Below are 14,162 nucleotides of genomic sequence, written 5' to 3'. Positions count from 1 at the left end.
GCGTTGTTAATCAGTTTCAGCTGCTTTGTGTTTCAGGGAATTAACAAAGGCAAAGGTTAAAATATCAATACTACAGTCTAAATATCAGGAGAGCAAATCAATGAGACAAGCGGGGTCCTTTCTTGTCTTTTGAAACTTCCTTCCAGGAGACAGGAAGTTATTCTAAGAGAGCTTGACAGGGCCGAAGGTGGTCCTTAAACCATATGCAGAACCGGTATCTGCTCACTGCCATTAGGTGGCAGGATGAAAATCTTGGACCCGTTTTGAGACTGCGCCGGTGAACTCAACCCCCTGTAGGTCGATCATTTTCATTTCCATCACATGATGTGACAACCTTTCATTCCTAACACTTTAGTTAGTTCATATCAGTAAAGAGATCAGCATGATTTTTTCCCCAGTGACATCTGATGCTTTCAAAGTGTTCCTTTAAGGTTTTGAGCAGTGTACAAAAAGGCCCAGGGCAAACTTTTTTGGTGTAACTATGTTCCATTTGAGGTCAATAAACTGAATTACCTAATGGCTGTTAAACTCCTTCACAAGACGGACACGATTATACACTAGTAATGCAGGACTCATTAACTTAGTTTGGTGATATAAATCTGTGAAGTTATTTGTAAAAATGTCTAAAACCAGAGGCAGCTCTCTACTTGGTAATCTGACTCAACATGTTACAACTCCTACAGAACTCTAACAGGCAAAAGCAATAAATGGACATTGATGGCAAATGTTTAAAGATTCAGTTCGTTTTTAATCAATGTTCTGCTTCATAACAACAGAGCTGTTCTTATTTAGATGAACAGAAAAGCCACGTGACCACTCCTCTGCATCTGTAGAGAAAAAGCTTGAGCGTGACGATACGAAATTACATTAGCAGTATCACTAGTGATGCGCATTTCCAAATGTGCGAACTCCAAGACACTGATCTTTCCAAACTCTTTTATCCCATGACAAGAAGAATATTGAAAATCCAAGATTTTTTTTTTTTCACGCTGAGGAAACATTACTAAGGAAGAAAACCGAACCAAATCAGTCCATTTCCACTGTAACAGGGAGCCCGATTTCAATGTCCCTCGACTCCGAGTTCTGCAGCTCCCTGCGGATCTCTGCAGAGATCTGTGGGTGTGTTTGTATCTTGAGCAGCTCCAGCAGTGCTTCCTTCTGTTCAGACCCCAGGTCAGCCTTGTAGCGCTGAGCCAAGGTGAGTAAACTCTGATGCCACAGCACAGGAAGCTCGCGTTTTTCACTGCGGAAGGACAGGAAGTGGGCCACCAAGGCATCCAGAACACGGAAAGGCAGGGCGTACTTCTTGTCGAGCAGGAGGCGCAGGAAAATGCTGTTGGCACCATTATACTCCATCTCTGCCAACTTAAGCATTGCAGCGCTGAAAGACAAGAAAGACTGCTTGTTAGATAACCTTGAACTCTGTGTTAACTTGCCTGCACTGCACAGAATGAGGCCTTCAAGGACAGCTGGTTAATACTTCACATGAGCAAATGCTGACATCTGTCTGCCAGCGTATGTCAGTGAGGAAGCCTCACCTGGAGTGCAGCACGGGAATTGAGCACTTCGTGAGGATACTCCCGATGATGATGGCTTCCCTGAGAGTGCATGTCCCAGATTCACAGAGAGGAATCAGGATACCTGTGTGAAGGTCCAGGAAAAAAATGTTAAATAAGTGTTCCAGAAAAATTATAATAGACAGAAATAAAAAAAAAGGTAAAAAAATTAAGGATCAAACTGCAAGTTGTTTTTTTTTAACATTTTCAATTAATTATAGTATTATGCCATTATACACTCTAATGGAACACTCAATTCTATGATGTTCCATTCTATGGCAAGTCATTTGTGACTTAAAACAGACTTGCAATAGAAATGCATTTAGGAGCAATGTATGAACAAAAACAACATTAAACACGTGCAGCGCCCAGTTGTAAACAAAAACACTGATAAAGGCAACAGTGGCAAAGTGGAGCTGGAGTGTGTTTATACACCGTGAAGAGCAAAGAGGCGGAGCTGTTACTGAGATGGTGTGCTCAGGTTAAGTAAATGAAAACACTTCTCCTACGTCCAAAACAGCAGCGCTGTTCCTGTAATCACCATTAAAACCTTTACTGATAAAACACTGGGGAAAGCCTTCCAAGAACACAGAGTCAAGGTAAATGTTTGATGCCTTAGTTTAGATTGAATATACACCTTATTTTATTTGTCTTTCACTGTACTTGAGTTTATTTATGTTTTTGCATTTAAGAAAAGTTATCTTAAAAATGTTTTAAATATAACATCTTGTTGTATGCAGTTAAACTTTAAAACACTAGAATTTCTAAAATTTAACCCAATGAGCAGTTCATTTTGACTGACTTGTGTTTGATCATTCTTGAATATTTATTATTGCTCATTAATAAGACAAAAGTATCAATCAATAGTGGTCAATAGTATTAATCAATAGGATACACATTTTCATTATTTGATTACTAAAACAATCGATAGCTGCAGCACTAGTCTATTGTATGACATTCCATTCTGTGCCACAACATTCTATACTGCGAAATTGCAGTCTATGGCGTTTAATTCTATACTATGGGATTTCATTTGGTGACACCGTTCTGTACTATGTTACATTCTATACTATGATGTTCTATTATATAGCGCTCCATTCTACACTACGGCATCCCATTGTATGGTTATAGCATTCCATTCTATAGCTTCCCATTCTATGACACCCCACTGTATAATATGACTTTCCATTCTATACACACACCATTCTATACTATGGTGTTCCACTGTATAATAGGGCTGTTCGATATAACGATATATATCAGATGACGATAGAAAAACGTCTATTGTTTCATTTTACGCTATCGTTTGTTTCGTGGTGTCGCAAAATAAACTGCTTACGGCAATATTTTTTCATCGTTTTGATGCTCACTGTAGTGGCTATATTAATTTCTTAAAGTTCTCTCTTTCTCTTATATTTAATATAACCACACTACAGATGGACAAGCGCCTGTTTTTATGGGTTGTCGTTAGCAACAACGACGGTAAAACCATCGCATGTCCGCTTGTTAATTTCCACATAAACCTTTCACAATAAAACTCAAGATCCTGTTGAGAATTTTCAAAATAAACGGAATCATGTGAAAAAGTATGCAGAGTGTTTACGGATGAGAAGCAAAAAAGAGCCGCCAGGTGCTAAAAAATAAACCTTAGACTTAAACGTTAGAAGAGGCTTTTCCCCGCAGCACGCCGTGTAATAAATACTCACAAAGAAAACGGCGGCCGTTAAAACCTGTCTAACAATGTGTCGTTTCATGCATCGGTTAAAACACTCGACTCCAGGTACATGACGCCCAGCTGGAAACACTTCACGCAAGACGAGATTCACAGAATTTACAGAAAATATTAAATTTTTTGTGATTTATATCGTTATCGGGATATGAGATTTTGGTCATATCGCACAGCCCTACTGTATAATATTCCATTCTATACTATTCCATTCTATACCAAAGCATTCCACTCTATCTCACCCCATCATATATATCATTCATTCTATGATGTTCAATATGCCATACATACTGACGGTCAGTGTCAATGTCTATGCAAAGTTTCATTAAAATAGCTCCACTCGTCTAGGAGTAGACAGGATCCTACAAACATACATACATATGCTAGAATCATTATAACATGGTTATGATTATGATTATTATTACTGTTATTTTTCTTTGGGCTGCATGTGCTCATGAAATCCAAATTAAGGTGATTCTGCACAAGTTTGCCCGCTGCTTAATTATGTTAAAAATAATATTTGAAGCTTTTTAAACACATTATTCTAGCGTCTTCAAATTCTCCACTAAATTAAATATTTAGCATGCTTCTGATCACTTCTCACTCTCCCACTCTCTCATGCTTCGTGGGTTATAAAATACATCTTTGTAAGCAACACTGCCACACAGTGGTGACATCTCGCATTACCGTTTTGCCAGAATATAGGTCACAGGATGTTTAGGGAAAATAGTCCCACCGAACTGGGACAATTTGTGAACACAAGACTGACAAGATTAAAGAAAAATCATCCTCAACAATCAGTTGTGGATGTATGAAAGACGCTTTGACCCAATTAGATTTGAGTGTGTTAATTACTTTCCTACCAGAACCAATGGTGCTATTTACCCTATGGACACTGTAATCCTCCATCAGGGTCTTCAGAATAATATTTCTAAATTTAGTGCTGAAATTGGAAATCTGAGATGTCCCAGAAAGCTTGTTTTCTGCAATGCAACAAGCTGCCAAATCCTCTCAGTCATTTAATGTACCCACTTCTTTTCCAAGGGTTACATGCAACTGGATCTAAGCCTTCGATGAAGATTTAATCAAACAATAACAAAGGTTACTGTTTACAGGCCCGAGAGACACACAGCTGTAGCCTGTAGGGGTTCTTGGAGTAGTTCATGGTGGATTTCAAAGTCTATGTTGGATCACTGTCCAGCTGTATACCCCAATCTTATTTCAGTTTCCCTGTCGTGACTGAATGCATCATTTTTGCATGCAAAATTTGCCAAAAGTCAGTGAAATCTATTCCTCCCAGCTTACAAAGATGCTGCCAATGACAAGATCTCTTCTGTGCATCAACACAGCGAAACAGTACAACCACCCCAATCAGTTAAAGCTTCAAGCAGCTGCTCTGCAGTCATGTGGGTATTTTGCTTTCTGCTCAGCATATGTGCAAATTTATGGAGATGTTCTCTTCCAGAACTTGTCCTGACTTCACAGATACCCTTTACTTTGAATTCTTAAAGATATTTCAGAAAGTGGAAACTGTTCTTTGACATTTTACATATTCTTCAATGTGCACAACAGTTGTCATTCCTACACAGTTACATTCCTACACTTTTGTTAAAATGCTCAGCGACCCGAGTAAGGAAATCCTAGAAAGCTGACAGAGTTCATCTACAAAACATTTCATGACTCATCCAAGTGACTTAGTCAGTCTCAGCAGACTGTAGGCATCTCCAGCACCACTGCATAACAATGAGCCACAATATCAGTTTCATTATAACTGATGCGCAGATTGTCATCACCATTAATTAAAGGCCATGGCTCCCATTCACAGGGAATTGAGGAAAGGCTGCAATCACAGCACTGTAACACAAGGAAAGATGTACTTTTATGGTCTCTCCTTCTCTTTTCATATGAATACTCTTCATGAACAAATGTGTGTCAAATGAACGCACAGCATTTTGAAAATATGCATTTCAGTGTTTCAGCTGAGACACATGTGGCTCACCAGTGGTTTTTCAGAAATAGTCCAATTAGTTCTGCTTGTTTGCTACATTTAAATATAACACCTAGAATGTACAGTAACATAACATTTATTTAAATGCTTTAGTTTGAAAACACATGACTCTATATTACTATGATTACTAGATTTCTGTAATCACTTCCACACACACTTCTACTCAGTTCTGTCACAGTCTGTTCTCAATCTTAAGTATTTATTCGAATCCTCAGTCTCACCTTTAAACCATGCTCCCGGTTTGAACAGGGCCTTCTTCAGGGCGCTGTAAAGGTGAAAGTTCAGTCGCTTGTATTCTGCGATATCATCCCGTACTCGAGGCAGCAGCACTAAGTTGTAAAACCTCTGGGCCATTCGCTCTTTCAGATTGGACGAGAATATCCTTTAAAAGGAACAAAGAAAAATACTTCATTATATCACTTAAGAGAACTTGCGGAAAACGAATCATCACAAAGCGCATCAGCTCAAAGTTTACCTCGTCGCCTGGTACATAGCAGCTGCCGACCAGGAGTCGGGGTCAGTCAAATACAAAACCTGCTCCCAGTTTGAAAGCGCGGGTATTATTTTAAAGGCCTTTGGCAGTTTGCCGCTGCGGTATTTCGACAGAACCTGAAGCACAAGAAGAGAAAGGGCAACTTTAAACATGTCTCCATTAACAAAAACACACCTGTTATACAAGCGATGTGTACAAACTCCCCCTCTGCTCGATATGATATGCATGACTAACCGGGCCAGTGGGCTTCTCCACTGACTGTGTCTATTTTCCTTTAGTTTGTCTCCCAGTTAGTTGACGTGTGGTGGGCTTGAAGTAAACTTACCTTACCGACACCTCTGTACACTTCTGTTACTCTTGGGTCCAGCTGTGGCATCGGACACCCGGAAACCTCTGACATCACCGTGCCCACCTCTGTCTGCTTCTCTGTGATCTTCTCCATAATGATGTCGGCTAACGTCCGTCTGCAAGAGCCACAAAGGAGTTAGTGGTTTGCCGACCAATCCAAATATCGATACCAGTGCTGGTATTGGTATCGGATCAATACCAGCACAATTTGATCGGTAATTTGTTTCTATCCTCCATGTTCATTATGTAGCCGACTGAATTATGTTGGATAAGTTATGTTTTGGAAATGAAAAACTACACTTCAAACATGCACTATGAACCTTGTTGTGTTGATCGCAACAAGAGAACCGGATCCAAAAACCCATAATAACATTACAGCTCTAAAAAACAAAAAAACAATAAACAAGTTTCAAATTAAATGAAAGGTTAAAAAGATGTGCTTTGCTGTTTTAACTAATTATTGTCGAAAGCAAAAGCCAGAGATTTAGCTGTCATTAAAATATATTTAGAATTTGCAAATTGAAGGCGACTCCTTTATAGGTTAGAAGTGCTGGTACTGGCTCATACTAGGGCTGGGCGATATGGCCTAAAATCCATATCGCGGTACACTTTGAAGCATGTGCGGTAATGATATATATCACGATATACTCTTTTCTTCTGTATTTTCGCACTATAAGGCACACTTAAAATCCTTTAATTTTCTCAAAAATCGACAGTGTGCCTTATGTATGAATTCTAGTTGAGCTTACTGACCTCAAACCGATTTTATGTGGAACACGGCGCTCAAAAATCTGTCAAAAATGTTTTAGTACGACTTTGGTAAACAACAAAGCCGCACCCCTTGATGGATTGTCGGAGCATTACGGCTATTGTAGGCAGGAGCCTCGCAGAGTGATACGTACTGTGCTTCAACATAGTATTACTGTGTTGTGTGTGTATAACGTCTTAAGTTTAGTGGATGTTAAACATGGTTATGCTGAGGATATGTCGGCCAGTTTCCACTGGAAATGCTTTTTGGTTAAACTGTCAGCAAGGAATTTGCATTTGCACTGTTACATTTTTATATAACTTTAATGCAGATAAAAAACAGCTGCTTGTTTAAGTGAAATACATTGATGTTTTTTGCACTAATAAAGTTGTGGAGTTGTAAAGCATTTTGTCTAGTGTCAATTATATCGTCAGTTATATCGTTATCGCAGATTTTCAAATGTATATCGTGATAAATATTTTTGGTCATATCACCCTGCTCTACGTGAGGGTCCGATGGTCAGGGACAAATGCAATCGCATGGACCAAACTTCAGTCAGGAGTAGGGCTGAACGATATATCGCATTTGCGATAATATCGCGACATGATCAAGTGCAATTTTCTAACCGCAAAGGCTGCGATTATACTGCGATTATATTATACAATTCATGGGCTGCATCCTCCTGAGGCCGCATTTGTAGACCGATTACGTCACAGCGACGCGCCGAAGGCTGTCCAAATTACTACCATATCCCAGAATTCATAGCGCGGCCCAGCCAAACTCCAGTTTCCAGCAATGGCGGCCGCTACTAAGTTTTAAAATTACTCATACTAATCTTTCTGGGTCACAAAATAAACTTTTAACATATTTTCAGGCGAGAAAGTAGTTGTGTAAACATCAAATATCTGCTCGGTTTATCAAGATATCCCATATTTGCAAAAGTGCTTCGACGTTTTCAGAGGCGTCTGCTACCCACCAGCTCGACAGCTAGCCGGGAGCTCGAGGGTTACTGATGCGGCCGAGAACGGCACAACTCCCGGCACATCATTTTCAGATCACCGCGGAGTTTCGCTGCTCGGGTTAAACGTAATATATAAGTCACTTAGACAACCTAAAAATGTTATTGTTGGGCTTTTTTCAGTGTTTTGTTTGTTCGTGAGTAAATCGGTTTGGCTGAGATTAAAGTTATTAGATTAGATAAAATAAAACTTTATTAATCCCCCGGGTGGGTTCCTCCTTGGTTTTCACACAGCTGACTAAACGTCAAACAGAAAACTTATTAAACAGAAGTATGAGACAGTCGAGAATTTACACCAGTGTCTGGTTATATTTTAGATAGCAAGAAGCAGACGGCCGAGTTTATTAAACTCCACCGAGACAGCGGTGACGCTAATCAGAACTAGCCTTCTGATTAGCTAATCAGAAGGCTAGACCGTCCAATTTCACGCCTTTAAACTTTAAAGGCGTGTTTGTGTGTGTGTTTATACAATTGCTATTATGTTTGCACTTTATGTGTAATGTTACTGACTGCAGAGATCAGTAAGATGTGTGTATTTTTTATTTATTAGTTTTATTTATTTAATATTATTTTTTAATTGAATGACTGTCTAGTAGTTCACAGATGTCGAAAAACTGAGTGTGGTAAAGCCACTGATTTTTTTTATGTATATTTCTGCAATCTGCACATTGTACTGACTTTCATTTTAATGTTTACACCAGGGTTCCTTGTCAGCACTTTATGCTCAGATGTTTGTAAGCTAAAAATAAACTATTGTGTATGTTCAAATATACTGTTGTGATTGAAGAAGTTAAATAAAAATGTCAGTCATCAATTCATGCATCACCTCATGTCATCATAACAGAGGTCTGTCTTCCAGGAAAGAACAGTTTAAAATTAATGTAATATAGTATTGGCCATACTATATGATGTATTGCTTGTCTTTGTTTAATAATACAGAAGACAAATACCTTAAAAAATAATCGCATATCGCATCGCAATCGCAATATTGGGGCAAAAAATCGCAATTAGATTATTTTCCATAATCGTTCAGCCCTAGTCAGGAGAACAACTGAGATAATCCATCCACAATACGAGGTTAGTTATTAATATACTGCAACAACATGGGAATAGAGCTGCTGCGAGAGAATTCAACATTAATGAATCAATGGTAGGGAAGTGGAGGAAGCGCAGTTTTTGGCTTTCCTCTTTTTCTAAAACGAGCTTCGTCTCTTTGCTATTACTGTCGCCCAAATTGCAGATGACATTGCTTGCAGCCACTGCAATGCTTTCGACCAAAACAGGCGCAGCTTGATGACACCATCAACATGCACTATAGTCAAAATCTCTACCATTGGCCAAATTCATTTCGTTTCTACCGTATACCGTTTATACCGCCCACCCCTACTCGATACCAAACTTTCCACTATTGCACAGCATTAGTACAAACACAAAGCTAAGGATTTGCTGAGCTCGCAGCGCCTCAAGTTAAAGCGATGGTGTAGCTCACCTCACTGGAGGGTTTTTGTTCATGAACATCTCGATGGCCTTCTCATCTTCAGCGTCAACGACGATTTCTTCATCGTACTCAACATCTGCAGGACCTGCTGCTCCCAGCGCCGGCCATTCTTCATCCGAGTCTGCATCCTGAGACTCAGGCCCTAAAATAAGATTACAAGATGGAGATGGCTCATTAGAAGATCACACTGAACTGTTTTGGGTGTAAATATTTTAGTTAAGTAATGTCTCTTGATAAAGACAATCACAAGGAAAGATTTTACACTTTAACATGGATTCAACATGTGCTGCACTTCTATGTATTTGTGTGGAAAACTCCTAGGTCATTTAGCAATAGGAGGACAATTCAGGCTTTAAAAATGTCTTATTATTTTATAATTTTCTGGTATGTATTTAAGAAAAAACTAAATATTAAATATGTCCAGATCAGGCATTAAAGATAAACTTTTTATGATATTTTTGTTTATATGCGCATCTCTGCAGCCAATACTTCAGAACCCAAAAAAGTAGATTAAAAAATATTGTTTAATAAATTCTTGAGCATCTTTCACACTTGATAACAGATAACACTCAATTTTTATTCATTTAAGCAACTTTCAAAACCTACCAAATTTTCAATATTTACTTTTTTTTGTAAAAGCAGTTACAAAGGCAGCAGATTAACAGATCAATCCCTTCAGCTAATAAAAACATTTATGATAATTTTATTAAAACAAACAAAAAACATTAGTAGTGTAACGGGGTTGCACATGATAAAGGTTTAATGGATATATTACTTGTATTTATAGATTATGTCATACCTGCTACAAATAAATATCTAGACCAGAGAAATGCTTTTTAATTATATTTTAAAATGTGCTTGTGAGAGTGTATTTTATATGTATAGTAACAAGACTGCAAACCAGAGCTAGTATTAGTTTTTTCTCATGAAAAGATGTGCGCTGTGGAATGTTGTGGATTATGAAAGTTAAAGGACAAATGTAGGTATATAAACAAAAGCTACCTAATCTAGTCAGAAGACATTGAACAAATGCGATGTGTGTTAAAGACGACTGACTTGATGTGCCCATGGTGCTAGCACTTGGCTCATCAAACTCTATTCAAATATCCGCCAATTTAAGGATAACTACGACACCAATCCAACATTACCGAGAACAGTGACTGGTGCTTTCTTCTTTTCTGGTGCCAGCCCATATTCGGTCTGAAGTTCCTCTTGTTGAATGCGGGCTTGTTGTAAGATTTTCCGTGACAACCGCTCGTCCACGTACTTGTCGTCGCTTTCTTCCCGGGTGTCTCTGATCTTGACCCGGCCTTTGGCTCGGACAATGTCCGCCTGCAGGATCTGGTCGGCCAGCGCCACTGGCGCGGCTCCGCTCTTCTCTCCTCCACCTTTGGATCGTTTGACTTTCGGCATCGCTGCGGTTTTACTTCAGCTGTGACCACAGTGTGGATGTTCCCGTGGACATGTGCGAGCTACCTCACCAAACACTGTAAACAGTCACTGCTTCAACACGTGTGTAGGTCCGGGGAGAAGGAAGTGACGCAACACACTCACGTAACATCCGGCTTTCGGCGACCACTTCAGAAAAAAAGTGCAACAACGTCAGTTGACTGTTTCATTGTGAAACGGTGTTAATATTCACCATTCTTTATTATCAATAATATTTTATTTTTTTTTCTGTTGTTTCCTTTCACTTTACCGGAAGGGGTTTTATTTAACCCGGAAGTGCTCAAACACCGTACTACAAGTGAAGAGAGGCAAAACATCAATGGGTGTTACTTGGTAAGGTGGTTTTTAAACCTACGTTTGATTTTAAACGTTTTTTAACCCCTAAATATTCAAACAGTTTTAGCCTAGCCTCAACCATCCTGCGTGGTTTTTTTTGTCCCATTGATCCGCGGAGCGTGGCTCTGTCTCATTCAACAATGCTGGTAACGTGACACAGGGCAAAGTGTATGCTGGTCCCTCAAGTGCTCTGCTTGCTGTGCCCCGCAGTGTGTGCCAGGTGCCCGTGGCGGAGGGGAAGAGCGTGCAGCAGACTGTGGACATGCTGCACAAAAAGCTGGAGCAGCTGGGCGCCGTGAAGCAAGGCAGCTTCTGCGTGGACTGCGAGACTTACCATGCCACGGGAAATTCCAGCAGTAATAATTTTTTATCTGTTTGTTTCTGAGCTTTAGAATTCAGATTTATAGATCACATTAATGCACTCACCCATGAGGGTGACCTGATGTCTATGTCTAGGTGGGGCTGCAGAGTATTTTATCCCCTTTTCGTGTGATTGTTTGCAAAGAAAAAAAAGATTGCCGGTATTTGAACTGTTGTAAATGACTTATTGGCCTATAATCTGTCAAACAGATCTCTCACGAACGATTCTGAGTCATTTTGAGTAAGAAAGAACATTTCTATCACAAAGCAGAACTTGTTTTTTGGCAAAGTGATTTTCATATCTCCCTTATTTATGCAGCTAAGTGTCACTGACATTAAAAAAAATTCTAGAGAGATCTGGCAAAGAGGGCAAGAGAAATTGTGACAAATATAACATCACAGTTCTATAAAGTATTTGTAAGGACTAGACTGACTATAATATAGGTACAATGAAGTCAGTGTCATATAGATACTTGCAAAACCAGTATATACATATATATATATGTCCACTTCACAAAATCTGTTGAGTGCAGTCTATTTACCAATATTAGCAAACATAACATGTATATTAAAAAAAAACAACGAAACGTCAAAATTCACATTTTTGTCACACAAGCTGTGGCTCAGCTGGTAGAGAGCGTCATAGATCCCCATCTCCTCCAGTCTGCATCCTGAAGTATCCATGGAAAAGATGCCGAACCCTCAGTTGCCCCTGATGCATCCGTGTGTGTGTGTGTGTGTGTGTGTGTGTGTGTGTGTGTTAGAAAACACTTAGGCATAGACAAAAGTACTGTATGAATGTGAGTGTGAGACTTGTAGTAGGAAGTGCTTTTGAGTACTCAGCTACATTAAAACAAGCTACATAAGTACTGGTGTACTGGTTCATTTACCAGTTTGATTGGCTGTAGTTAGGTCAACACAGTAAGGCAGTCACTTTTATTGGGGGATTTATGCTTCAGCAGCCTGGTGTGCACCTCCTTAGAAATGTTACAAGTTCCATCGACATACTGCTACTGTCCTCTTCAGTACCGCTGATTCCTCCTGTGCATCTTTGGCTACTGTTTCGCCACAGTTTTTGAATGTATCTGTGGGAGAATAACAATCATCATCAGTATAAGTAATAGTTGTATATCTATATGGCCAGAAGTCTGGTTCCTTTAGATGTCACCACAGATCATCTGCCTCCATCTCACCCTTGCAGCTTCTTCTGTCACACCAACCATCTACATGTCCTCCATCACTACATGCATAAATCTCCTCTGACGTCTTCCTCTTTTCCTCCTGCCTGGCAGCTCCTCCATCTTTAACATCCATTGCCCAATATATCTACTATCCCTCACTGTACACGTCCAAACCTCAGCTGCAAATCTCAGCCTTGCCTCTCTAACTTTATGGAACCTTCATTTCCTTCCTCATCGCACCTGACAGTTTTAAGTGTTGTCTGTCCATTGTAGGTCAGCCCTCCAAGCTCCTGTATGTGATGCACAACTCCGAAACCCCCCTGAGCTGCCTGGCTCTGTTTGAAGGTGGACCCTGCCTAATAGCGGATGCAAATTTTGATGTCCTCATGGTGAAGCTGAAAAGTCACTTTCAGAATGCCAAGGGACACAAGGTGGAGTCTCGTGGTTCGAGATATCGCTACTGCGACTTCTTGATAAAAGTTGGTACCGTGACGATGAGCTCCAGTGCCAGAGGGATATCAGTAGAGGTGCGTGTATATGTATATATGCTGTGATAAAGACGAGTCACGTCCTTCTGCTTTCTCTCCTTGAGGCGTTAACTCCTGGCTTGCTTCCTCAGGTGGAGTACTGCCCTTGTGTCGTTCCTGGGGACTGCTGGAACCTCATGAAGGAGTTTATGCAGTCCTTTCTCGGCCCCAGCGTCCCTGAACTGCCATCTGTGTTTGCTGCCAAGCCCGAGGGACTCTTTGCACCAACAGATTGTATTGACACCATGACTCAGTACCTGGAGTTATTCAACAAACTGCGCAAGCTGCAAATCCCTGGAACCAATGTGCGCTGAGTCTGCAACAAAGATATCTGTTTTTTTCTCTCCATGTTTGTACAGATGTTGGTATATTTCTGGTCCTATGGATCAGCGTTGGTACCCAGGCATTTTTTTTTTTTTTGAACGTCTGGGGTTTTATTATCACTGCAGAACTTCACATTAGTGTTGGATGAAAGCATTTGCAATAAAGAGACACGGTGAAAACAAGTAGTCAAAGTCTCTGAGCGTTCATACTGCGATGCCCTTTTGATGGTGCGCTTTTATCTGAGAGTAGAGGCACAAAGTATTCATTGATTTCTTGCTAGTTTACACAGGGATGAACCAATTTATCAGCTGAACACTGGCCCTGTTGACTGTCAACTGATCTGATGACGTTTATCAGTGAGAGAGGTCGATTTTTATCTGTTGCATCATCCAAGTTTTGCGCTGGCTGAATGTTTAAAGATGATGTCACAAGCAGGTGAGAGATTTTCCTTTTTAAACAATCAGATTTCTTTGTTTTTCTCTGTCAGAAAGACAGGAATGAATGAACTAAATGTTGACTACAGGTCCAGGAATTTCATAGTCAGTCCAATCCCTAGGTTTATGCAGTTGGATTAGTGTTCCAGTATTAGG

General features: G+C 40.0%; 2 protein-coding genes across 2 annotated transcripts; one reads left to right on the top strand and one right to left on the bottom strand.

Moving 5' to 3' along the window:
- Positions 1–727: 727 nt before the first annotated feature.
- Positions 728–10,933, bottom strand: bysl (bystin-like). The gene is made up of 7 exons (XM_004544788.6): positions 10,544–10,933; positions 9,387–9,537; positions 6,109–6,247; positions 5,766–5,899; positions 5,512–5,672; positions 1,539–1,641; positions 728–1,381 (listed from the first exon to the last, which is right to left on the bottom strand). Exons 1-7 carry the CDS (start codon positions 10,806–10,808, stop codon positions 1,027–1,029), a joined length of 1,308 nt encoding a protein of 435 aa, XP_004544845.2. The 5' UTR covers positions 10,809–10,933; the 3' UTR covers positions 728–1,026.
- Positions 10,934–10,966: 33 nt separating this feature from the next.
- med20 (mediator complex subunit 20) lies at positions 10,967–13,757 on the top strand. Its single transcript, XM_004544789.5, has 4 exons — positions 10,967–11,177; positions 11,391–11,536; positions 12,995–13,248; positions 13,341–13,757. The coding sequence occupies exons 1-4, from the start codon at positions 11,164–11,166 to the stop codon at positions 13,560–13,562; spliced, it is 636 nt and encodes a 211-aa protein (XP_004544846.1). The 5' UTR covers positions 10,967–11,163; the 3' UTR covers positions 13,563–13,757.
- Positions 13,758–14,162: the final 405 nt, after the last annotated feature.

Source organism: Maylandia zebra, linkage group LG5 (assembly GCF_041146795.1).
Source record: "Maylandia zebra isolate NMK-2024a linkage group LG5, Mzebra_GT3a, whole genome shotgun sequence".
In the NCBI taxonomy this organism is placed as follows: domain Eukaryota; kingdom Metazoa; phylum Chordata; class Actinopteri; order Cichliformes; family Cichlidae; genus Maylandia; species Maylandia zebra.
The sequence above is the reverse complement of the archived record's forward strand: the minus strand, read 5'-3'. Positions and strand labels throughout refer to the sequence as shown.